At 48.1% G+C, this 25,509-nt stretch overlaps 6 protein-coding genes across 6 annotated transcripts; 4 read left to right on the top strand and 2 right to left on the bottom strand.

Annotated features, from left to right (window-relative positions):
* Window positions 1-559: 559 nt before the first annotated feature.
* DSM5745_04078 (uncharacterized protein) lies at window positions 560-2,821 on the bottom strand (the record flags this gene model as incomplete). Its single annotated transcript, XM_026746094.1, has 4 exons — window positions 560-1,362; window positions 1,419-2,035; window positions 2,088-2,649; window positions 2,716-2,821. The coding sequence occupies 4 exons, from the start codon at window positions 2,819-2,821 to the stop codon at window positions 560-562; spliced, it is 2,088 nt and encodes a 695-aa protein (XP_026605090.1).
* A 1,177-nt stretch (window positions 2,822-3,998) lies between these two features.
* Window positions 3,999-7,771, bottom strand: DSM5745_04077 (putative cellular morphogenesis protein (Rax2); the record flags this gene model as incomplete). The annotated part of the gene is made up of 3 exons (XM_026746093.1): window positions 3,999-4,234; window positions 4,287-6,536; window positions 6,586-7,771. 3 exons carry the CDS (start codon window positions 7,769-7,771, stop codon window positions 3,999-4,001), a joined length of 3,672 nt encoding a protein of 1,223 aa, XP_026605089.1.
* A 5,118-nt stretch (window positions 7,772-12,889) lies between these two features.
* On the top strand, window positions 12,890-16,557 carry DSM5745_04076 (FACT complex subunit POB3; the record flags this gene model as incomplete). The annotated part of the gene is made up of 7 exons (XM_026746092.1): window positions 12,890-13,128; window positions 13,184-14,023; window positions 14,600-14,822; window positions 14,884-15,404; window positions 15,458-16,063; window positions 16,127-16,199; window positions 16,258-16,557. 7 exons carry the CDS (start codon window positions 12,890-12,892, stop codon window positions 16,555-16,557), a joined length of 2,802 nt encoding a protein of 933 aa, XP_026605088.1.
* Window positions 16,558-19,066: 2,509 nt separating this feature from the next.
* Window positions 19,067-20,747, top strand: aspB (septin AspB; the record flags this gene model as incomplete). The annotated part of the gene is made up of 3 exons (XM_026746091.1): window positions 19,067-19,523; window positions 19,582-20,048; window positions 20,112-20,747. The coding sequence occupies 3 exons, from the start codon at window positions 19,067-19,069 to the stop codon at window positions 20,745-20,747; spliced, it is 1,560 nt and encodes a 519-aa protein (XP_026605087.1).
* Window positions 20,748-21,891: 1,144 nt separating this feature from the next.
* DSM5745_04074 (uncharacterized protein) lies at window positions 21,892-23,010 on the top strand (the record flags this gene model as incomplete). The annotated part of the gene is made up of 3 exons (XM_026746090.1): window positions 21,892-21,956; window positions 22,036-22,415; window positions 22,478-23,010. 3 exons carry the CDS (start codon window positions 21,892-21,894, stop codon window positions 23,008-23,010), a joined length of 978 nt encoding a protein of 325 aa, XP_026605086.1.
* A 902-nt stretch (window positions 23,011-23,912) lies between these two features.
* On the top strand, window positions 23,913-25,275 carry DSM5745_04073 (putative mitochondrial carrier protein; the record flags this gene model as incomplete). Its single annotated transcript, XM_026746089.1, has 3 exons — window positions 23,913-24,107; window positions 24,200-24,497; window positions 24,557-25,275. 3 exons carry the CDS (start codon window positions 23,913-23,915, stop codon window positions 25,273-25,275), a joined length of 1,212 nt encoding a protein of 403 aa, XP_026605085.1.
* Window positions 25,276-25,509: the final 234 nt, after the last annotated feature.

Here is a 25,509-nt window from a genome sequence, read left to right as displayed (position 1 = left end):
ATTCTTCACCAAAGGAACTTGACTGAATCATTTAAGACCTACTGCCATTAGAGTATTTCGAATGTGAGCCAAATAATACACGGCTGAATGGTATGCCAAAAAGCTATCAAAGAATGAGTATATACCAATGCGCCACGCTAATGCAAGCAAGTAGAATTGTCCCGAGAATGATAACCCCCGGAATAAAAAGAAGGAAGCAAATGGTATCAGATGTGAACACAAGCAGAGATTCGACGCTAGTAAACGGCCACCCCTAAGAATGCAGGGAGTACGGACGCTCCCGCCCCATCCTCGAGGTCATGAAGGTGAGAATTGATGGTGTTGTAGTAAGACACTACTATAAGTGAGAACCACGACTCTAAACAGTGAGTCGAGATGATTCTCTGGCGGTATAATGCTTCCACTTGACGAGTCGTGTGGGCGCAAGGGACCGCAGTATGTGAAAACGAAGCCAAGCTGAAAGCTAGATTCTAGCATGTGGGGCCTGATGAAAGACCATTCCAGCTGTTCATGCATTGGTCGAGCCGAAAAGGGACCGATGGACTGTGAAACCGAGCCATCAAGAAACACCCGTGACATCAGTATCCTTATCCCAGCCCCATTCCCTGCGCAATTGCTGAGCGCGGTACTCAGTTGCCCAGCCTAAGTCCTTCTCAATATCTTGCAGTAGCCGCAGAACCATTCGCCGCTCACTAGGATCAGTTAGGCATTGACCGCTAACGAACAGCGGCTGGAGAGAGTTGATCCGCACTGAACCCGCCGGACAGGCCATGGCAATGCCTACGATCTCACGGCTGTGAAACTGGATATCGGTCGAGTTGTATCGGCTGGTGATCGGATTCGTTGCACCGCTGGGCTGCGGCGGCTTGTGGATATGGAGCAGGATGCGACCCATGTGGTAATGTTGCATGGCGGACGAGCACATTGGTATACTATACCATATCTCAGACAACGACGGCGCATCGTCAGTTTTATCGCTCTGACTTGCGGTCTCTGGGATGCCGATACGAGCACATGGGTGGAATGTTTCCGGCAGACCTTTGTACCACACATCAAGCTCGGCTTCAAGACGGTACCACCGCTCTAGCGAGACTTGCTGGGGAAGACCCATGGGGCTCGAGTTTACCGCGCCTGGGGGTCCGACATGTGCACTTTTGTTCGGGCTTATGAAGTTTATGATCTTGGAGATGATCCAAACCAGCGCATTGGAGATCGAGTCTTCCTGCATTATACCCTCTCCCGGGTGCCCGCCCGCGCTCGCATTGTTAGGGCGCACAAATCCTAGGCTATCGATCTTAAGACCTGCCTCTGTCCACAGGGCGAGATCTTCAGTGTGTAATCTGGTGCGACTTCCGTTTATAACTAGCAAATGTCAGCAGGCTAAACGGACAGGGGGTATGAGAAGCCAGTGAACTTACAAGCAGAGAGATAATCTTGCCGAGCAAAGTTCCAAAAAGTTGCTTTTCTAGCCTTAGAGAGACTCGGTCTTGTGAGCTGCAGGGAGAGGTCCCCGGGTGGTAGGCGCTGGAGTGGTCGCATTCCAACCTCCGCTAGGTCCAGTAATGACTTGACGCCACTCAAATGCCGGTTCCATGCCGGACCCGTTGCATCAAGTAGTTCGTACACAGACAGAATAGCAGTGGCTGCCAATATTTCATCCGAGCGGACTCCATGTGAGAGTCTATACACGGTGTAACTCCGTGCACGCTGTGCATCAGCGTCATCACTCATTCCATCTACCTTGCCTTGAGCCGTCATATCACGGTTGCCACCATTGGGTTGTAGCTCCTTCATCAAGAGCTGAATGGCCTTCTCATAGTATTTGGCCCCTTTCCAGCACCAGTCGATATTGGTGGAATCTTTCTGCACTCCTGAAAACGCTCGACTTAGACGGACTCCGACAGATCTGGATACATGGACGTGCCCTAGCTGCTTTGCAGCTTGTGCACAAGCAGCGTATTTGAGTAATGGATTACGAAGTGCTTTGATTGGCACCTGGGATGAAAAATAGGTCCCAAAGTCATACAGGTCCATCCTAAGAGATGTCAGCCTTGTAGCGTGATGGATCGTTTGCCGTAACAGCTTACCACGGCCCCGGAACCTCTGAAAAGTGCCTCAAAAGAAAAGTTATCTCATAATCTGTCTCCACACGCCCCTCCAGATTGTTCTCGATTGGCTTCAGTGGTAATGGAGATCCAGCAGAATCTGGAGTACGCTGAATGGTTGGATCAATTGGAGGCGACAAAGACTGCGACGGATTAAGGAGGAAGTGAATATTGGTATTGTTCCCATTATCAGAATGGATCGAGATGGGCGGAGAGATCTGCGCTGATATTGACCGGGGTATCCGATGTGGATGAGAGGCGGGCATCGTTGTTGAAATAGAACTGAAGGGTGTAGTGACGCTTCCAGGCGTCGAAACAGACGGTTGGTCTACTACCAAAGCCGGATACGGAAGGCGATCATGCGCTCCAGCTGCAAGTGTCGAGAGCGCCTCGACGCCTTGAGTCTCCTCCCTCTCCGTCGGAGCTATCTGCGGATTATCCCAGCGCGCACTTTGCGAATTCGCAGCCAGTAACGCGGCCTCGGACTCTGTTAGGGCGGGCTCCAAGTCTTGCGTGTACGGATCTGAGTTGTCGACGAATATCACTACATCAAAAAAAGCTCCATGTCAGCCGTCACTTGTTCAAGCGCATAATCCATCGACAACCGTACCATGTTTTGGAATGTCCAGCCAAACACTATCCTTGTTAAACGTGTTCTTGTACGAGTAGAACCCCCTCAAGCTCCCGCGGCCGCCGTTGTCAATGTTATCGTTCATCGAAGCATTTTGCTGATGGCGAAAGACAACCCCTTCGCTCGGGCGACACTCCCTTCCACCTTTCTGACATTGGGTACACACGGGCTTTCGCTCGTCACCTAGTCCGTTTCAAGCGCACGGTTAGCAACATTCCTTTCGCTGTGCGGTAGTCAAGCATGGCAAGCAGGTAAAAGAACCACTCACATTTTAGTTTGCGGGTGCGACACGTCAAACTATCCAGAGAGGAGGATGCGATCACGCATCCCGGCACAGGTCAGCCTCTAATTCTTTGAAGCTATAACAGCTCAAGCCATCGCAGAATGAATCGCATGGTTAAGCAGATAAGAACCTGATACACAGCGGAGAAAGGGACTGGGGATACACGTACCAGCCTGTGCGGGATCGCATACCGTACGGTAACGTCTGCGGCGGAGCGACAGCATTCGAGGATCGGGGTTGTGGTAGATGATCTCGTAAATGCAGAAGGATGAAACTAAAAAAGCAGATAGTGGATAGATAGGATGACTATCCACCCTGGAAAGCGAGCGTGGAAATGGTGTCAGAAGTTGGGGGCTCTCCGCGAAATTGAAGATGTGCGGAGGCTCGGCGGTGGGCTCGGACAGCCAGGAGAAGCGGGGAGCGGAGGCGGACGCCGGACGGTGGCGATGATGGGCACATGGCCTGACATGACTCAAGCTCCCAGCGGATGGAGCTGACGAGCTATCTACCACGGTTGACGACACATGGCCATGGCTCTTATCAAATACATTTCACGAGCAGCTGAGAGCTCGAACGCTGCGACCTGGACATCCCCGGTGATCTCCAGCAAGTCGGGGTTACTCCGCGTTTTACCATCTGGGATGATCTGATTAGGTGTCGATAGAACCATAGCTCCACGATCTAGCGCATGCTATGTATGTACATTTCCAGTAGCTAGTAACATCGCATCTCCACTCGAAACCAGAGAGGTATAGTACAGAACTTGCAATATAAACGCAAATGCAAAGACGGCCGTCCTCCAGACATGCCAAACCAGAAAAACACACCAAGTGCGCAACATATGCGGAATTAAATTAAGGGTATAAGAGGGTATGTCCCACGAACGCCGTTCGAGATACCAGGGAGAATTAAAAAGTTCGAATAAGGCCAACGATCTTTGATAGATAAGAAAGGTGTCGTCTAGATGTCATGTTCCGAATCATATAGAGGGCGCCCCGGGGTTGGGCTGCTTCAACGAATTGAAGAGATACTCCGGAGGGAGCCGACGCATGGAGGTCGGTCGGTCCGTTCCGGTTGCCTGAGGGGCCGCCATATATCCTTGTCGGCGTCGCTGAATCTTATTGAAGATGACACCAGCAATGACGATCAGGAAAACACAGCCAAGCGCACAGCAGAAGGCCACCAGAACAACAATTCCGTTGGAGCGATGTCCACCTAGAGATGTTGTTAGCACTGATCAAGGCTTCCTGTAAAGACAAATACTTACTCTCTCTAGCATAGGGGTTGCTGTTCTCATAGAACATGCGCGACATGCGGCCGGATTGACCATCGGATGTAGATGAGATGATAAAGGGAATCAACGCAGTACCGTTGAACAGTGCAGCAGAGGCGATGCCAAAGTCTGGGACTGCTATTTGACCAGTAATCAACAGAGCAAGATCTCTGTTCAGTAGATCACTGTCGTCATGGTCATCGGCTAGAGGGAGAACATCGAGCCCACTGATCACCGTGCCATCATCAAAGATTTCTTGCGGCGGTTGGAACGCAGAGCCATCATAGTTGACGACAAAATTAGAGCCATTGATCGACTGCCCAGCAAGCCAGAATCGTGACATGTCCCCATTGGCCGGGCTAAAGGCCGTAACAGTACCTGGGATGGACGAACTTGAAGCCCCCTCGAAAACCTCCCAGTTTTGCTTTTTGGTAGAATAGCTTGCGACTGCGGTCTCATTGCCTGCAACAGTCAGGTTACCAACAGCGATCAATGTGTTGTCATTAGCCCACTTGAGCGCGAGAACGCTTCCCTCAAGTTCGACTCCTGGTCGGTTCCATTGCTGGCTGTCGGTGTCATAGTAGCAAATGCCTGGGCAACTCAGAGCACCAGCGGCGTCGAAATGACCTCCCACATAAATTTCATTGGAGTCTGGACGAGGCGCAATCGAGTTCACGGACACATTTTTGCCATTGAATCTCGAAGGCTGCTCCTGTACGATTGTTCCATTTTGGAGGTCGTACAGCACCAGTCCATCTAATTTGGTGTTACCAACTGTTCCACTGATCCTACCGCCAGCGTACAGAACGTTGCTCGCAATGGCGAGAGTGAGGAACGTGGAGTTGCTTTCAATTTCTGTCCCCAGGCCACTTATAGAGCCAGTGCTTCCGTCCAAGAAGGCCAGGTTGCGCACTGTAGAGCCATTCGTGGTCACATTGAAGTGACCTCCAAGAATTGTCAAGTTGCGGCCGGAACTTGTGTCATATATACCAGTGACGGTTTGACCAGTTGATTGGGTGCTGTTCAGCAGAGCTTCAAGCTGAAGTTCATCTTCTTGAAGTAGTGCCACCGCTCCACCAGCAGTCAGTCCACCTGATGATAGACTTCCGCCCAGGATTGTTGTGCCGTTGAACCTCGCAAAAGCTGAAAGATGGCCCGTGAATTGTGATTGACTGACATTGAGGTTTTGAACCCAGTTGTTGCGCGAAGGAACCCACGCAGCGAAGCCGGTAACGGCAACCGCGGGATAATCGTCAAAAGCGACAAGTTCGTCGAAGTCACCGCTGACAGCGATAATTGTCTCGTTGAGGTCGGTTGAAACATTCAAAGGAAGCGCAAAGATTCCCTTGACTGGCCCATTGACTCCCCCTCCAAGAGCTGACCAGGATTTAGACTCAAATGAATAGGTGGCGACATAGTTGAGATCGTGATCTCCGTTGACCGTTCCAGTGAAATTTCCGCCAGCATAAAGCTTATTGCTGAGGACCGCCATTGTGGTTACCTCAGAATTCAAGCCACCTTGAGGCATGGCAGTAGCATTTGCATCTTGCTCAAGCAAGAATACGTTCTTGATGTTGGAGCTTGAAAAATTGCCTCCAGCATAGATCACGCCCCCATGGGTCGCTAAGCTCTTGATGGACGCGTCAGAATCTAGCTGTGCCGTTGCGCTGTTGATTGTTGACTTCAGTAGATTCGCAGTGACATTATTCGAAGTAGGGTCATACTCGAATAAACCATTCAATTCAATGCTCGTGTCGTTGGACGCCGAAATAAGCTGGAACCTGACTCGAGAAGCCACAACGGTGATATCCCCTTGGCCAGCAACTGGACTAAGAGTCACACGAGGACGAAATGAATCATCGCTAACGTCTACAGGACCGGTGTAGATTTCATCGTACTTTTCGTAGTTGTTCGTCTGATAGAGCTGCTTCTCGATGCGGTCCGTAGAGTCTGCCTGAACAGTAGCCGTCACGTTGACAATTCCTCGAGAGTCGCAGGTGTCGTCCTGTACACAGCCGGGGGTAGACATGAGGATAGAGTAGTTGCCGGAACGCTGGATGCTGGGCTCGAAAACGACATAAGTGCTGGCCGCATCAGAGTCAGATACCTGCGCCGTCAAATAGTCGTTGGGGCTGTCGTCTCCTTGAGTGACAGTCCACGATCCTGACACATTAGACGTAGAGATACCACTGCTGTTGCCGCAGGTGGGTTCGTTGAAGTCACTGATGGCATAAGTGAAGACATCTATATTTGTTAGTACGTGCACCGCTGAATCGTCTCCTCTTAGACTCACCATTTGTGAATATTTCAATGCCATTCAACCCGGCGCCAGTGCCATAATAATCCCGAATCTCGAACATGAATCCGGTCATGCCAACCTGATTTACAAATCGGAAATCACGGTATTCCTCGTCCGAGCTGTCCGAGAGCGAGCAATACTGGTCGCAGTTAACATCATCTCCGGTGGAGGGATCCGTATAGGTCAGATTCATGATTCCGTTGTCGGGCAGCCGTCTGAACAGAAAGGACTTGGTACCCCTTCCCTCGTAATGCGTGTTGTATACGCGGAGCCTAGTCGGACTGAAGTTGTAGCGCATATCTGCGCGCCAGTATCCCAATGCATAGTCTGCCAACAACCACGTCTCTCCCGCACCTCCGTCGCCACTGGTCTGGCAAATAATGTTCTTGGGGTCGGTGAATCCTGTCCTGGTAGATGTGGTACTCGAAGTAATCGTTGCATTTGCTAGATTGATGACTTGCTCCGTGTTCTCTGTTGAATTGGTTGAAGAATTGGTTGAACTTGACAGATTCGTCGAGTTGCCGATATCGTCGAATGATCCACCAAAGATGATATGGCCCTCGTCATTTTTGATGATCGAGCTAACCGGTCCGTTGAGTCCACCAAACGATAAATCGGTCCACCCGTCGCCAACAACCCAAGCCGCCGCATTCGATGTATTCCCTTGTGTGAAAGAGCCGCCAACGTAGACGGTGCTGGTTTCCTGGTCGCAAAGCAATGCCGATACTGAGCCCGAAAGTCCTGGGAGGGTTGTCACTTTGTTCGAATTCGGATCATAAAGCGCGAAGCCCTGGGCCTTGTCGTCCCCTAGGCTGGTGAAATTTCCTCCGACATATATCCCAGAGTGTGTCGCGTCCTGCTTAGTGAAGGCGCACATTGCACGGATTCCGGCGTCGGTGGTAGATAGTGTGGTGAGGATTCCATTCGGAAGAGGAGCGAGGATCGACTGGGAGTCATCGTTGCCGAGTTTCGCGTCTCGTTGTTCGGCGTACTCGTAGAAGGTTACGGCGTCGAAGTCACCTGTGAGAGCAACTTGTCCGAGACGTGAGAGGTCCAGTTCCGGGCTAGATACTGGCTGGAACGATAATGCAGAAATGCGGGACAATTGGCCCAAGATCCATAGCTGCAGAGCTGTCGACGAGCCAGCCGTCGCAGGTCCAAACAGTGAGGGGCACCTCATTGTTCAGGATCGCGACGACAGGACAGCCCGAAGTAGCGCAACACTTCTATAAAGGAGACTCAAACGAAGATATTATCCCGCAAGACATTCAGAGAGGCGTAGGAAGGAACACGAAGATCGAGTTCAGCTCGGGCTGCTCGGCAGATTCCAAGTCACGTCGTGGATGGCGTTGACGTATCGCAGGCGAGAATACGAGAAAAAGGAGTGACCGGGTACGGAATGTGGAAAAAGAAAAACCAGTAAGAATTCGGGAAAAGAGAGTATATAAAATAAAAAGACAACAAGCAACAGAGTGTGAATGCAATATTAACAGTGGCCAGAAAAGGAGTGAATGACTGGAAGAAGTTGGATGGGCCAAACGAATGACATGGCAAGGGCCTTGGTTTGCTGGTGAAGCCTGAAGCCTGCTCCCTCTCAGTCTTCAGGAACAGCGGGACGGGACCTGGACGAAGGTTCCTTGGGACCGTTGCGGCAGGGAATTACTTTGGCCCGGGCGATCCAGCCACTGCCAATCACACACAATCTTCACGGGTCTGGTCCAGCCTTTGCGCGTCACAGTGGGGTGGGATGATGTTCCACGCTGAAACCTGTAAACAGACACTTTGGACACCGGTTTTCAGCCATGGCCATGCTCCCGAGTTTATGTAGCTTTGCCTGCAATGACTCGTGTGCCCTCCGACACTCACAGCAGTCGTTGCACCTTGGAGCGGGTAACGGAAGGGATGGAGGGCTGGTTGGTCCTCCAGTGCCGGTAGAATGTCGTGAAACATCCGAGACCGCGTGAAATATGAAGGGTCATGCCCAAATCGTGCGCCTTGAATAGGCTGGCCTAGGGTTGTACAATTTACCGTAAAGAATAATTCCTTACCTAAAATTACTAACCAAGGTTTATTTATTACTAACAAAGTAATAAATCACGTGATATAAAAGTGGGTTTAAATTAATTAATTAAAATATAGCTTGGTGCTTAGCTTTTTTACTAGCTAATTAAATATAAGGATTTTTAATTACTTATATAAAAAAAATACCAAAGGCCTATATTTATAATTTACACCTTATATTTAATAAAATATATATTTTTAAATATTAAAACTTTACCACCCTTACTAAAAAATTAAAAAACTTTACTAATATAGTTGGGTCACGAAATTCTTTATTAAAAAAGAATTTTATATATACTATTATTATTAAAAAGGTATTTTTATATTTTTATAATTTTTTTTAGATTTTTTAACATGTTTTAAAAACCTTTTTTTAAATTATAATTATTAAATATAAATATTGCACCTAAACACGCGCTAAAAACTTTACTTAATAAAAAACCTACCTTATAAAAAAGTGCATTAACTACCTTGCCTTAATTAAATTAATACCTTTAGGCCTTTTTTTTAATTAATTAATTTTTTTTTTAATAGTAATTTTAAGCAAGAAGCTTATTAACTTATTAAAATAGTTATTTTTACTAGCACGCGGCCTTTTTCTTTTTTTAATAACCCTTATTTTTAAAAACTTTTTTTTTTTAATATAAAGGCTTTAAATTATTATAATATTACTAGCCTAATTTTAAACTAGTACTATACTTAAATTTTAAAGCTTGTAGCTATAAAGCTTTTAAAAACATGCTATTTTAATATTATTATTAATAAAATAACTATAGTTAATAAACAGTAAATAATAACTATATATTTTAATACTTATAAAAACTTCTTTTTTTACTACCTTAAGAAACCAGGGAATATAGCTCTAGATATAAATTAAGTTTTTAATTAAATATATAACTATATTAAGAAGTACTTTATTAAAAATAAGGCTAGTATTAACTTTTTTTATATTAATTTTTTATTTTTTAATACCTATAATATTATAATAACTATATAAGATTATTTTATAGTAAAGCTAGGTATAAAACATGTTTTTTATATTTTTTATAATTTACATAGCCTTTAACTAGTTATTAAAAATCTTTTTATTAAATTTTGCCCCTTTATTAAAGCCACCTTTAATAAGGCCTTAAAAATTATATTACACTTTACTAAAGCGCCTAGGTAGTTAAAAAAACTCCACGCCTTTTAGGTTATTAAGTATAAAAATACTAAGGTTTTAATTACTTTAATTATTACTTGCTAGGAATCTTAATATAACATGCTTATTTTTATTTAGTAAATTTAAAAAGCTATAAAAAACTAGGCTTATAAGTTTATAACATAGCTAGTAAAAAAAACTAATTTTAAAATAACTTTAATTTATATTAATTTAGTTTTTTAAAGTAATTTAAATAACCTTATTTAATTACTTAAGCTACTAAATCTAAAGATTACTATTTTTAAAGGCTAGTAATTAAATCTTATAATAGTAAGCCTTTAAAATTACCTGCTTAATAATAATAATACTAATAATAATACTAACACCTAGGTAACTAACCACTAGCTAAAGCTTTAAAAAAATCTTAAAAAAAAATTAATAAAGCCCCCTTTTAATACTAATCTAGCTTAATATTTTAATATTAAATAGCTTTTTTAAATAAATTAATAAATAATAATACTTTACTAGCTTTTTTATTATTTTTATTTACTTAATGCTTACAAGCAGGTTTTGCTAGCGGATTAAAAATAAATAAAAAAAATTAATAAGTTACTAGTTAAGTATAGCAGCTAGAAAGGTTTAAATAACTTTTTTTTATTTTAAAATTAGCAAGACTACTTTTATAATAAAATAATTTAAAAAAAAAAACTACTTTTACAGCCCTTTAATTAATAAAATAGGTAGGTAAGTTCTTTTTACTATATAAATTTTATAAAAAAAAAATTAATTTAAGCGCTTAAATAAAAATACCTTACTTTAAAACTTATTAATCTAGCCCTTTACCTTTATTATATAACTACTAATTTAATAGCGGCTAAAAAATTATTTTTTATAATAAAGCTATAACATACCAAACTTTGTAATTAATTAAAAATAAAGTAAGTTAAAAAGCTTATTTTTATTTAATAAAATACTTATTTTATTAATAAAATTCCTAGTGTTCCACAGGCCCCTATATTAAAAAAATTTAATAAAATAATATTTATTAAAAATTAAAAGTTAAAAAAAAGTTTTTTCCAGCTTAGTAACTTCCTAGTTAATATAAATAAAAAAAATACCATAAAGCTAGCTTAAATACTTAATAAATAAGTTTATAAGCTTATTAACTAGCTACTATTTCTTTAGCTATATAAATAACCTTATATTAATTAAGTTTAGGGGCTAATTTACAGGTAGTTTAGTAACTAGCAGGCAGGTAGTTTAAGGGTGTATATAAAAAAAAGCAGCTGTAATAATATTTATAATAATATTTTAAATAAAAACTTTTTATTAATTAATAAAAGTAATATTATAAAGGTCCAAACTTACCTGTATTTATGCTTTTTAAAAAGGAGTTAATTTTATATATAAAGTTAAAATTATTACTTTACTAGCAGTTTTTTACTTAATAATTTTACTATAGCGCTAACCTAATTAGGAGGCGGTAAATCACGTGATTTTATTCTTTTGTTAGGAATTATTCCTTACCAAAAAAATCCTTAAATTTCAACTTTCCGTAATTACCGTCAGCTATTTTGTCCATCCCTAGGCTGGCCAGGCCGAGCTACTATTTTTGGAATTGGGCTTCTCGCATTCCGATTTCCCGCCTCGCGAGATTGAGAGACTGAAGGCTCTGAACGTATACAGGGACGAACAACCACGCTGGGGTGTTTGCTGGAGGCTTGATGGCTGAGGCACGTCCGCGCTTCTCAAGCCTCTCAGATCCTTGGGCCAGACTCAATCCTTGCTGTACCCCCGCAGCAGAAGAAGTTTAAACAAACGCCTGTGTTTCAAGTTAGCCGCTCCGCAACCCAGCAATCGACCGGCGCTTGGATCTCGAATCTCGATCCTATCTCCATGTACGGAGTATCCTACGCTTAAAGGGGGGTTGCTCCTGCTTAGAACACCAAGAAGGACCGGCATGGTTTATGAACGCTCTCCTTGTTCACAGCGCCTCGTCTCTATGCTCGGAGGTTTTGTTTAACAGTGATCATAGTCAGCATCTACAGCAACAATCAGTTCAGAGAGAACGAGCCTGGCTATGCATGCATCCGGTAGCTGTCCGGCCTAAAACTCGGCCTCCGAAGCAGACCAGTTATTGCACTGCGGGCTGCTGGACGTTGAGATTGCGAAGAGACCACTTTCGAACAAATTGCATATTTAATTATCGGCGCAGGCGCGGTACAAGCTGATCTTTTGACCTTTGGAACATCAAGCAATTCCTGTCCGCAACCATTGACAACATCAAAGGGCCCGGTGGAGATATTGTATTTACGAAGTAACTCTGAAATTACCCTGGGCGGGACATGAAATGCTAATACCTGTAAACCGGAGCAGTTATATATGAGTATTTGAATGCGGGTATAGTCGCCATAGTACCTAGGAAAGTCGGATGAAACACCTTCAAGCATGGTATGGAGTGGTAAGTACGATCCTATGTATGAGCCTAACTTGCTGAAAGAAGCTTGGAGCCTACACCTTCTTTTTCGATGGCCGTCTCTCTTCAACTCCTTAACGAGCGTATTGTCTCACTAAAACCTCCGAGTATCACTTTTGCACAGCGTTCCACCCAACGGCTGAAAACGAGATTTGGCACTACCAACTGTTGGGTATATAGAGTCTCAACCTGCTAATCACGACTCGACCAGGAGCATACAAAAACGAGTTTTCTATCGAAGCTCTAAAGGAAGAGGCGGAGCGAAGCTTCCATGGGGCCAAACAGTGCTTTAGCGCAAAAGTCCCGTTTCTATGGAGTCACTCACCCTGCTTCTGTGCGAATCATTATTTTTACAATCTCAGCTTGCGGGTCTGCAAAGCTGACCGGCGCAAATCACTGCCATGATGGATATTGGGCCGTTGCTTAGCCTCGCTGCCATCGCGATGTTGGCCCCAAGTCGGTCTGAGCCGCAGACTGCTAGGTACTGCAAAGAAATGCCCTATATAAACAAGGCTGATGCTGCAGAGATCTGCTGATTATTCTAACTTGCATCATCATCTCACCACACGCCCATTTCCTTTACTTCCTTTTCAGACTCATCTCATTAAGCCTTTCCCGTCATGGTCGTCCTTCTTCCTGCGCTGGCGTCGTTACTTTTTGCCTCGGATGCAGTCGCCAGACCAGCTCCGGCAAAGCAAGGTATTCGAGCCCCTGCACACCGATATATCCCCAGCAACAACATAGTCTCGCGGGATACTGGTGCAGTATATCACATCTGGAATGGCGGCGGGTGGATCCTGCCTGTGCTGGTTGGGGGCCAACAAGTCTTCCTGAACATCGACACTGGCTCCTCTGACCTGTACGTCTCCAGTCAAAGATTGATGCGCAAAGAAATTGGCTGATTTTGGGTCTAGATGGACAGCAAGCACTCTGATGCCTGAGGACCAGCAGATTACCGTGACTCGGGGATCCGTATACAACCCTAACAACAGCTCAACGTCACGAGAAGTTGAGGGGTACAGTTTTGGCCTGGCCTATGCAGATGGCTCCGGGGCTTCTGGACCTATGTACAGGGATACCGTCAACATCGGCGGTGCTATTGTACCCGACTTTGCTCTCGGAGTCTGCGATGATCTGCGATACGGCGAGGGCAGCGACGGCACTCGCGACACCGCTGGACCAGTTGGTTTAGGCTTCGGAAAACTCAACTCGATTCGGCCCAACCCACAATGCACTTTCATGGAATGTCTGGAGCCGTATGTCCCAGAGCCCATCTTCGGCACGGCATTCAAGCTCAACAACACCGGCTTCATCAACTTCGGCTATTCCGACCCAGAGGCGTACACCGGCCCTTTCACGGAAGTTCCCGTCGCCAATACTAGCTCCGGCAACGAAGGCCAGTGGATGAGTCTCGGTGTCAGCTTCGGATCTGGCGGTGATCTTTTCGACGCCGACCCTCTTGACATGGACTTCGACTCTGGCACCGCCTCCTTATCCGTCTCGTCAGACATAGCTGCCGCCTATTGGGCCCTTGTTGAGGGCGCTGACGACTCCTCCGGATCCTGGGAGTACCCGTGCGGCACTGAGCTTCCTGATCTCGACTTTGTCTTCTCTAATGTCACCCGTGGTCCCTCCACTGTGACCATCCCTGGCCAGAACCTCAAGAACGGCGACGGTACCACCGGTATGTGTGGCACCTGGATGAATGTCGTTGATGGGCGTGGAAATGCTGGTGTCCCGTTCTACATCAGCAAGTATATCGTCTGGAATCAAGCCAAGCCTAGCATGTCTTTCGCTGATCAGGTCAACTGATGGCGAGGAGCCTTGGAAGCCATGCTCTGTCTTATCTGCTGTATCTGAACATATGCCGTCATTAACAAAATGTATATATAGAAGCCTTATGTAGGGTATCGCCAATGGAATATGTAAATTGAGATCATAGTCCCTGGTTAATGTTGCAATGAATAACATCCTTCACCAAGTGCCTGTACACCGAACGTAATGGTTGAGGCCTGATTAGCAAGGCAGTAACGCTAAGCCCCTTTAGTCGGGAAGTGGCCAAGTTCCAACGCGACCGCAACGCGACTCTGATGCCGAGATCCATGCAGATTCATTCGGTTTGAGCTCGGTTTGAACAATCAAAACTTCTACCCCAACAACCTCCCTCTGAAAACACCTGCTACATCAATATTTCTCGTCGCCTTACTCTCAACAACCTCTTTCTACCTTTTCTTTTCCTCCGAGTCTCAGTTCAATATCCAATAGCTCCTCCAACATGTGCGCTTCATTCAAATCCGCCCGTCTACCCCAAATACTGACTGTGGTACCAGGGAGAGCTTTGATAACATCTACCTTGACCTCTCAAAGCAGTCCGGCAAGTGCAAGCTTGCAGAGACCGGCTTAGGTTGGCGACCTGCTGGCGGCGGCGACACCTTCACACTCGATAGCAGCAACATCGGCGCGGCTCAATGGAGCAAGGCGGCGAAGGGGTTTGAGCTGAAGATCCTATCGCGCTCTTCAGGCGTCATTCAGCTCGACGGATTTGACCAAGAGGTAGGGATCCAGTTGGCATTCGTCCGAACAGTGGTCTTACGATCGATCTGCAAAATTCTAGGACTTCGAGCGACTGAGCAAGGCATTCAAAATTTGGTACGGAATCAACGTGGAAACAAGGGAACACGCACTTCGAGGATGGAACTGGGGTAAAGCAGAATTCACCAAGGCCGAGCTCGCCTTCAATGTTCAGAACCGTCCCGCATTCGAAGTCCCCTACTCCGAAATTTCGAACACAAACCTTGCTGGTAAAAATGAGGTCGCCGTCGAACTCTCCCTCTCCGTTGACCCCAATGATTCGAAACCCGCCGGAAGCACAAAGAACCGCGGTCGGAAAGCGGCGGCCGGCCCCGATGAACTGGTCGAGATGCGTTTCTATATCCCCGGAACGGCGGTCAAGACGGAGAATGGCATCAAGGAGGAGAATGCGGACGAGAAGGACGGAGAGGAAGGTGGGGAAAACGGCGAAGAACAGAACGCCGCCAACCTGTTCTACGAGCTACTTATGGAGAAGGCAGAGATTGGAGATGTTGCTGGCGATACCTTTGCGACCTTTTTGGATGTCCTTCATCTCACGCCCAGGTATGTCTTGTGCAATCGCTTGCGCTCCATCTTGATGTTAACCATTTTTCCAGAGGTCGGTTCGACATCGATATGTACGAGTCCTCCTTCCGGTTGCGCGGAAAGACATACGACTACAAGATTCAATATTCCTCCATCAAGAAATTCTTCCTGCTCCCAAAGAACGACGACACCCATACTCTTATTGTTCTCGGCCTCGAACCTCCCCTCCGTCAAGGCCAGACCCGTTACCCTTTCTTGGTGATGCAGTTGAAGTTGGATGAAGAGATTAGCCTCGAGCTTAACATGACGGATGAACTTCTCGAGTCCCGCTACAAGGACAAGCTCGAGTCCCGCTACGAAGAGCCCATCCACCAAGTCGTTACAAAGGTTTTCCGTGGTCTGTCAGGAAAAAAGGTTATCATGCCATCGAAGGACTTTGTCAGCCACCACGGACACAGTGGAGTGAAGTGCTCAATCAAGGCCAACGAGGGTCTCTTATACTTCTTGGATAAGAGTTTGATCTTCGTTCCCAAGCCTGCTACCTACATTCAAATGGAGAACGTCGCCGTCGTCACTATGTCCCGTGTTGGCGGCGCCATCTCAGCCAGCCGAACATTTGATATCACCGTCAGCCTGAAGGCCGGCATGGGCGAGCACCAGTTCAGCAATATCAACCGGTAAGCCGAACTCGCGCAGACGAGCCCACACATTCTGTGAAAAACATTGCTAACAGCCGTCAGCGAGGAACAACAACCCCTCGAAGAATTCTTCAAGGCCAAGAACATCCGCATTAAGAATGAGATGTCGGACGACGTACGTCCTTACCCCCCTACTCACCCTACATACCTTATTAAACTAACTTCAAACCCAGACAAACGCCCTGATGGCCGCAGCCCTAGACAACGACATGATGTCCTCAGACGACGAAGCCGGCGCTCGCCCCGACCGCGGCTCCGCAGACGAAGACGAAGAGTCCGTCGACGAGGACTTCCACGCCGACTCGGACTCCGACGTCGCGGAGGAGTACGACTCCGCGCACGAGAGCAGCGGGAGCGGAAGTGATGCGGAAATGGACGATGCCTCTGATGCGGGCGGCGACGAGGATGGGGATGGTGATGCCGATATGTCCGAGGAGGAGCGGCCGAAGAAGAAGTCGAAGACTGGGAAATAGGCTTGAGATGGACGGATGTATTTTAGTTTTCACATACGAGGTCATTATTTTTTGGGGGGAGTTAGTCTTTTATTCTAATAAAGGAACGGTTCACAATAGGCAAGGCTGTTTTTGTTTTGTCATTACACTATGGCTTATTATTGCTTCTTGCTTGCTATTAGGTCAAACCCCGGCCGCCGAGTACTCTAGGCACATATGTGGTTAATGCACGACTTTAAACTTTGAACCCACCGGAGAGTATCTGACATTGCTTAGTATTCACTTCAGGCGCTGCGTTTGCTTGCATGAACTACCTATCAGTACGTACGTACTCGGTACAAGACTACGAGATGGATTCGAGAGCAACAAGATGACAGGCCTACTACTCCGTTCTCCCTTCTTCGTGTACTCATTGCCAGCCCGGGCTGAACCCCGCAATGCCTAAATAGGTAGTATGCATGGTTAGCTGGAGGCGAGGTGGGACAAATGGGGTTCTGATTACACTGTCATCCAGTGCGTATCTTGATCTATCAATAGGTGGTGGTCGTTTTAGAAACCTTGGAGAATACTTAGATTGATAAGAGGAGCGTGACCTAGAATTGGAGTTCTGGCGAGCCATTCCCCACCAATCGAAGTCCATATCGTCAAGACCATGTCTCAGTAGCAGAGCCATGTTTGAGACATGGCCTTATTCTATTCGACAATCGACAGTCGGCATGGCTGAGAGTTTGATACCCTTTCATGCCACCAGGTAGACGTAAGCAGTGGCAGTGGAACTCAAGTTGCGGTGAGCTTGATTGAACCCAGGACTGGATGAGTTCAGGGTTTATAGCAGTTGCCCATGCTCTGTGGGTTGAGTGCGTAGGACAGTATTGCTTAGTAGGACGTCAACGTCCAGTCTAAACGGGTTTTCTGCGGCCTGCATAGTACTCGGGACAAAGTGCCTGCGTCGGCCTGGCGAATAAGGCTCAGGCTACATGTACATGGCATATGCGTATGTGTAACCTTGGCTTGTCTTCCGCCTCGCCGTCATGGCAAATATCTGATGTCGATGGGGGCTGCAAATCGTGGTGTGGTGTGGTGTGATCCCGATGGCCACGATCTAGACACGGTATAAACATGAGTCCATCACCTAAGAGCACTTGACCTCAGGACATAAACAGCAGTTCAAACTCGGCCTTCTGCTCAGCAGTAACTGATTTCTTGCATTGCTTCAAAGCGATGAACGGGCGTATTCAAGGTTATTCCTGGTGTGACAGTCCGGCGCCGTTGAAGCGGCAGTGATTGGCTCCAGGGATCTGCCCTGTAATTTAACCCCTGATGCTGACAGCCAGAATACCAGGATACCGCCCAAAATCTTAGCGATCTTCATGGGCCTTGAAGAACCCTAGGGATAACGTCTGAACTTCCAAGGCTCTTGATTGCTAGGATCACGGAGGTTCGTCTGGGTTGTTAGTCCAAGAACCCATGGGCGGAATCTCGTACCACCAGTCGCGGGTACTAGACCACCATCTCCGAGCTGAAGTAGCACATAACGGATTTGCATTCTGCACCAGCTCAGTTGCTCTGCGCGAGAGGCGACGTTTTAAATATGAGCATGTCAGAATGCGCCGTTCAATTGGATGGTCTGGAGCGGAAATTGCATGGTTAAGTCTGTGTTGGCAGGACTGGTACTGTTCATCTCAATCTTTGGGTCGCCTCAGGGGTTGGCGACTACTGGCGATGCTTTACCACGAGAAGGAACAGCTGGAGTCAATGAGCGATTGCCTCAATTGGAGTCCAGTCAAACGAGATCAGATGGTAGAAAAGACATGTCTTTTGTAATCCCGTAGGCCAGAGGAGCGTCGCTGCTAAGAACTAGCTTCCTAACTGAGAACCCCCTTTCTTTGGCTAGGTGGCTCTGGCTCTGGCTCTGGCTCCCGACAAGTGCTTCAATCCACTCCGTCAACTCTCCGCAGGTCCAGTCCTTCGACCCTTCCCCCTGTCCTCACCACCACCACCTTATTCACTTCTCTCTTTCAGCGTCCTTTTTTTCTCCCTTAATTTCTGTTAGAAGGATCTGTTTTCTTTCTGATTCTGATTTCCATTTGAGCGGTTCATCTCCCTCGTGGATCTCAGTCCCTTTCTTCGGATCTCCTTTTCCAGGTCAACGACTTCAGAGGTAAGATGGCTTCTTTTTTTTTTGAAATCGTCACTCTTCTGTCCCACAGAGCATCTGCGGGAGTTGTGGTTTCATCCGACTTGCTGGCCATTATCGCTTTGAGCCCCTCCCCTTCATCCTCGCTGCAAGGACTCGGTTTGCTAACTCAGAAAGTGCAACCTGTTCAGGGGAACTTTCTCTCCAGCGCTCGCTACCTCACGCCTCCACGCTCGCTTCCATATCACGTCCGTTTCCTTGCACAATGGGTAAGCTCAGCGCTTGCGGCTTTTCTTCTTATACATCTACGCCTGTCTGTCTATTCTTTGATCCCTGAAATCCGCGTCCGCATCTGTTACTCCCGGAACACCCCTCCCGTTACGCCCCAAGACTATGCCCCCATCTAGACGCCAGAGTGCGCATGGGCGCTCGCAGATAGATGCTCTGAAAGTCGAGCATTCTATGGCAGGGAAATCATTGCGGCCAAAGAGTTTCTCGTACTCGACGCGCACTAGACGATCATCCGAATGTGGCACCCAAGCTTCTACAACTGCTGACTCCATCTTCTCCCGTTTAGCTTCACCACCTCCCAGCAATGGCACTCCTGCCACCGCCTCCCCGCCCAGCAGCAAGCCTGGTTCTCCTTTCGTCGAGCGCAGCAACCCAATGGGCTCCGGAAATGCCCAAACGGTCACCTCCAAGGACCCCAAGGCTGCCGCTCAGGCTGCCACCGACATGAAGAACGTGGTTCGCCGGAAGTTGACCGGCTACGTTGGTTTCGCCAATCTGCCCAACCAATGGCACCGCAAGAGTGTCCGCAAGGGATTCAACTTCAATGTGATGGTTGTTGGTGAGTCGTACATAAAGCGAACGGACCGGCGAAACCAATCCGCTGACGAGCGTGCTAGGTGAATCTGGACTCGGAAAGTCCACTCTTGTGAACACCCTGTTCAACACCTCTCTCTACCCCCCTAAGGAGCGCGCCGGCCCCAGCCACGACATCATCCCCAAGACTGTCTCTATCCAATCCATCAGTGCCGACATTGAGGAGAATGGCGTTCGCCTTCGCTTGACCGTTGTCGACACTCCTGGATTCGGCGACTTTGTGAACAACGACGATTCCTGGCGCCCAATTGTGGAAAACATTGAGCAGAGGTACGACGCATACCTCGAGGCTGAGAACAAGGTCAACCGCACCAACATCATTGACAACCGTATCCACGCCTGCGTCTACTTTATCCAGCCCACCGGTCACTCTTTGAAGCCTCTTGATATCGAGGTTATGCGCCGTCTGCACACCAAGGTCAACCTGATCCCCGTGATCGCCAAGGCCGATACTCTGACAGATGATGAGATCTCTATGTTCAAGAAGAGGGTATGATTTGACGCATTTGATTACTTGGTGACCATTGTTCTTCTTGCTAACGAACCTTCGCAGATCCTCGCAGATATCCAGCACCACTCGATCCAGATCTTTGAAGGTCCTCGTTACGAGCTCGACGATGAAGAGACAATTGCTGAAAATCAGGAAATCATGTCCAAGGTTCCTTTCGCCGTTGTCGGTGCCAACTCCGAGGTTAGCACAGCAGATGGCCGCAAGGTCCGTGGCCGTGCGTACCCATGGGGTCTCATCGAGGTAGACAACGAGGAGCACTGCGACTTCGTGAAGCTGCGCCAGATGCTCATTCGCACTCACATGGAGGAGCTCAAGGAGCACACCAACAACCATCTGTACGAGAACTACCGCTCCGACAAGCTTACTCAGATGGGCGTTGCCCAGGACCCGAGCGTGTTCAAGGAGGTCAACCCTGCTGTGAAGCAAGAAGAGGAACGTGCCCTGCACGAACAGAAGCTCGCCAAGATGGAGGCAGAAATGAAGATGGTCTTCCAACAGAAGGTAGCAGAGAAGGAAAGCAAGCTGAAACAAAGCGAAGACGAATTATATGCTCGACATCGCGAGATGAAGGAACAACTGGATCGCCAACGCGCAGAGCTAGAAGAAAAGAAATCCCGTCTCGAGAGTGGACGGCCGCTCGAAGAAAAAGGAAAGAGGAAGGGGTTCTCTCTTCGTTAAGCAGACTCCCCTTCGAAAGCCCCGACAATCCTAGCCATAACGCCATGCAAGGACCACCAATAGTGTGTATGGTCGTCGGAGGCTCTCTGGTGGTTCTACGTTTGATACTCCACGACTTGTCGATTGATCGAGCGCCCTCTACAACATGCCGCCTTCTCTTTTTCGTGTTTTTGATTGTTCTCCACGCTCCCTCTAACCCGTCTCTCTTATCCGTTTCCAGTAATGACTGAATCTAATTGAGTGGACCGAGGAGGGAATGGATTGCCTCGTTGTATTTGCCTTGGGCTTATACAGGAGATGCACCAGACCAGAAGGGCCACCTTCAGATCCTTAGTGAGTCTGGTCCTGAATTTGCAAGATGATGCACGAGGTGGCGGCCTGCAATCCGCCTCAGGTTGGGAATTTACTGCCTCATGTCCACAGTTCACTTCTTGTTATGTACTTTTGCCTACGCTATACCTTGTTCCCGCCTGCTTCCTATTACCCTTCTGTGGTCCAGTGCTGCTACCGTTTTATATTTGTTGCACCTTTGTCTCTTCTACACATTTTAGTGAGATCACCCACCCTCGACCATCTTTCTGGACGCTTTCCTTTCCTCTTACTCTGAGCTTGTTGTGTTAGTCTCAATTTGAAGTTATAAAAGCATAAATCGTGGTAGATTTGGGGTTGTGAGCGCGTATACTCTGTAGAGACGAAATGAATAATTTGCTCTAATTTGTCAAGATAAATAACGGCTCGATAAGATACAGAAATATTAATATAAAGGCGTTGTAAGGAGTTGCATCATCGAGCGACGTCACCGGGTCCGCTGATATACAAGAGGCTCCCGAGCGTCTGGCCAGGTTCCTAGAAAGAGCTTCCCCGTCCGCCGGCGCACACCAAAAGCAACTTTGTCCGAAACTAACTGCCGCCTCCCCGCCCAGCCTCCCTCACAGATTCGATCTCTCTCACTCACAAAGACCGATTCCTCCTCTGCTCAATTCTTATCCCGTGTCGTATCCTTTGTTTGATTTACTACCCGCCGCCCTATAGTCTGTCGTCATTGACGGGCAGCTTCCCCTCCCTTGTTCTCCAATCTCCGCGCTGAGGCCACCCGACCACCTTCCACGTCAACTACTTCATATCGTCGGCAAACTCATCCTCGATGGCTCCTCCTCCGTCAAATCTGCCCCTAGCTGAAAGGCTGAGGGTTCTCGCGCAGACGCTGCAGTGAGTTATCTTGTTCCCACGTGTGCGCTTCGTTACTGACCGAGTACCGTGCTGCAGGTTTGCTTGGTTCATCGGGTAGGTTCTTGATCTTTTACTATTTCAATGCCGTCGATATCTCCCGGATTCACCTGTATAATCAAGCTGCCGAACCTTCTTCTTTCTATTGGCGTAACCCCTCGTTTGACGGCGTGCTCTTCGGCTGCTGTTCTGAAAGACCAACGCTGACCGACATTAGGCATGTGACGCTGCTAGCCTCTGTCCTTCGCTACCTATTTTCCTATGTCTCATTCAACTACTACTCCGGCTCGGCGCAGGTGTCTTATCGCCTAGCATTTGTCTCTGCCGCCGTTACCTATGGAATTGTTGTGTACAAGGGTCATATCGCACGTGGTCGCCTTCAGGGGAGCCTTCCCAGCGTCTTGCTGAAGCTTGCAGGGGACGAGAATGTTCAGTACCTCGGTGAGTAGTTGCTAGGCAAGCCAATTCGGTTTTTACTTCAAGACTGACAATTTCGGTTCCAGGAATGGCTCTGGTGTGGCTCTACTCTCGCCAGATTCCCCTTGCTCTGTTGCCTTTCAGCGTCTACTCCGTCTTCCACGTCGCTACTTACACTCGTGCCCACCTGCTCCCCACTCTTCAGCCTCCGAGTGCACCGGCTGGATCTCCCGGCCGTGCCAATGTGAAGCAGTCCCCATTGGCCGAGACCATTGGACGATTCGTCAAGCAGTACTATGATACCAGCATGGATCTTGTCGCTGGCTTGGAGATTGCGCTCCTATTCCGCTTGCTAGTGGCTATCGTCACTTTCTCCAAGGGCAGCTTCGTCCTTCTGTTCATTTACCTGGCCTTCTTCCGTGCCCGCTTCAGCCAGAGCTCTTTCGTCCAGCAGGCCGTCCGCCACTTCACCGCAAGGGTCGACGCTTCCGTGTCTCACCAAGGCACTCCCCCTGCGGTGCGTCAGGGCTGGGAGGGTTTCAAGGATGCCGTGAACCAGGCTTACCAAGCCACGGACGTTACCCGCTTTACTACCGGAGCAGGCAAGAAGCCCCAATAGAGGGTTACTGCATATATAAGACGATATCGGGGTATGTAATGGGCGACGTTAGGCGAACAGCCGGATGACTTGTCTGTTTATGAAACCCGCGTTATCCGCTATCGTCGAGTCTGTCCGGTCATGTTGGCAGATACCGTAACTGACGAACTTACGAACTGACGGACCATCGTTGACCAAACATTTTGAGGCGAGGATCCAGTAACGAGGCAGATGGCCTACGAGCAGTGTGGATTAGGAAGAGGTATGAGAGGCCGTGCGGCATTTGGGGATGAGATTCGATGGACCTGGGTGTTTCTATTCATGTTGGAGCCGTCATAGGCTGTGAGGGGTAAGGTCCTCTGCGAAGTTTTCGTTTACTCGTTTTTGTTCTGTTTTCCTTCTATTATCTATCTTGAATGCGTAAAATGTGAGATTTTCTAAATGCTTCAAGCCTTACATTGACACAACCAGTCAACGATTAACCAACGTGGGCTATCACCGTAAGTAGAAATCATGAGCAATGTGCTCGAAGATGCTTTTTTACTGCCCCATATAATTACTTGGTAAATGGTTATTAACAACTGAATTTCGACTTGCGATACTGGATCGATGCTTATGCCTGAGGCTCTAATCGGGCGGCGGAGAAAACGGAAGACCGACCAAAATTTTGGAGCCTCTCTCAGCGGACCAGCGGCAGCAATACCGTTCTCACAACAAGATACTGGCAATGTTAATATACCTGCCCCTCCACTTCTGTTGACTTTTTTCTATGCTTTTCTAGCCTGCAAATCCTCTTCGCCGAGCGCCGTTTTCCTCCGCTCCCGTCGCCTAGGGACGCTCTTTAATTGACCCGGCACCCGCCGCATCGCAACTTACCGTGGTCTCGCCCGCACCACGATTCGTTGGGTTGCGGTGTCCTTGCAATGAGCTTGACTTCGCGCGTGTTCAGCCTGTTCACATCGACAGAGAAGCCCGCCGATACCACTTCGCCGGCTGTTCCTTCGGCCAATACCCACGATGCCGCTCATACTGCGCCGATAAGGACGTCAACAGACACGGATGTACACAATGGACTGGCAGACCTCGAAGAGGAGGAGCCTCGTCCTCCATATCTACATGTACGATGCTTCTGTCATCCCATGGTCCGCTCGTCTGTCCATCAAGGCGTTGCGCACTTGGCTGTCAATCAAGCTAACTGGGAACTCTTCAGGCAATGCTCGCTGGTGGTATAGGTGGTACCTGCGGTGATATGCTTATGCATTCATTAGATACTGTCAAGACGCGTCAACAAGGCGACCCTCACATTCCTCCCAGATACACTTCGATGACGTCGTCATATGCGACAATATACCGACAAGAAGGGCTTCTGCGTGGACTGTATGGTGGGGTTACGCCTGCCCTGATGGGCTCGTTCCCGGGTACACTGATCTTCTTCGGTGTTTATGAGTTCACGAAGCGGAAGATGCTGGACGCGGGGATCAATGCCAATGTGGCGTATCTATCTGGTGGTAAGGAGCCGTCGCGAGTTGGTTTCTTACATGCTTGATGCTGATGGAACGTCGCACAGGATTTTTCGCAGATCTGGCCGCCTCGGTCGTTTATGTTCCTTCAGAGGTTGCGAAGACTCGACTACAACTTCAGGGCCGCTATAACAACCCGTACTTCAAATCCGGATACAACTACCGCTCCACTGCAGATGCCTTCCGCACCATCGTTCGTCAGGAAGGATTCTCTGCGCTCTTCTACGGCTACAAGGCTACGATTTACCGCGATCTTCCGTTCTCCGCCTTGCAATTCGCGTTCTATGAGCAAGAACAGAGGCTGGCCAAGGAGTGGGTTGGTTCTCGAGATATCGGGCTGGGTTTGGAAATCTTTACAGCCGTTACGGCCGGTGGAATGGCAGGTGTCCTCACGTGTCCTATGGACGTGGTAAAGACGCGGGTTCAGACGCAGCAGAACCCGCCGGAGCCTACTGCGGCTCCAGCCCACAAACCCTCGGTAGAGCAGAAACCAAAGTCCGGGATGCAGACGCAATCACGATCGATTTCTACGAGGGCGCCCGCGGCGTCTCCCGCACCACCCGGAGCATTGCGGCTGGACAACTCGTCATTCTTTACCGGCTTGAAGATGATTTACAAGACGGAAGGAATTGCAGGTTGGTTCCGAGGTGTCGGCCCGCGCGGAGTGTGGACCAGTATTCAGAGCGGGACGATGCTGGTCATGTACCAATACCTGCTCAAGCAGTTCGAAGCGTTCAGCGAAGCAGACGATACGAACCCCCTCTGAGCTACGCGTTCTGACTATCCGAGGCCATTGCGGACGACGGACGATACCTTTCGATTGTAGATATAGAGCATTGGATGGATGGCTGCTTGGGAGGGCGTTTGCGGGATTTTTTCGTTTCTCTTTTCTTTCGCCTTTGTGAACGGCATGATGGCTCTCCCACTCTCCTACCCTGTACACGTGTATATACACTTACTGGGAGGCCATCTGATATAGACCACTAGAGACTAGGTAATT

The sequence above is a fragment of the Aspergillus mulundensis genome (genome assembly GCF_003369625.1).
Source record: "Aspergillus mulundensis strain DSM 5745 chromosome Unknown scaffold_3, whole genome shotgun sequence".
In the NCBI taxonomy this organism is placed as follows: Eukaryota; Fungi; Ascomycota; class Eurotiomycetes; order Eurotiales; family Aspergillaceae; genus Aspergillus; species Aspergillus mulundensis.
The sequence above is the reverse complement of the archived record's forward strand: the minus strand, read 5'-3'. Positions and strand labels throughout refer to the sequence as shown.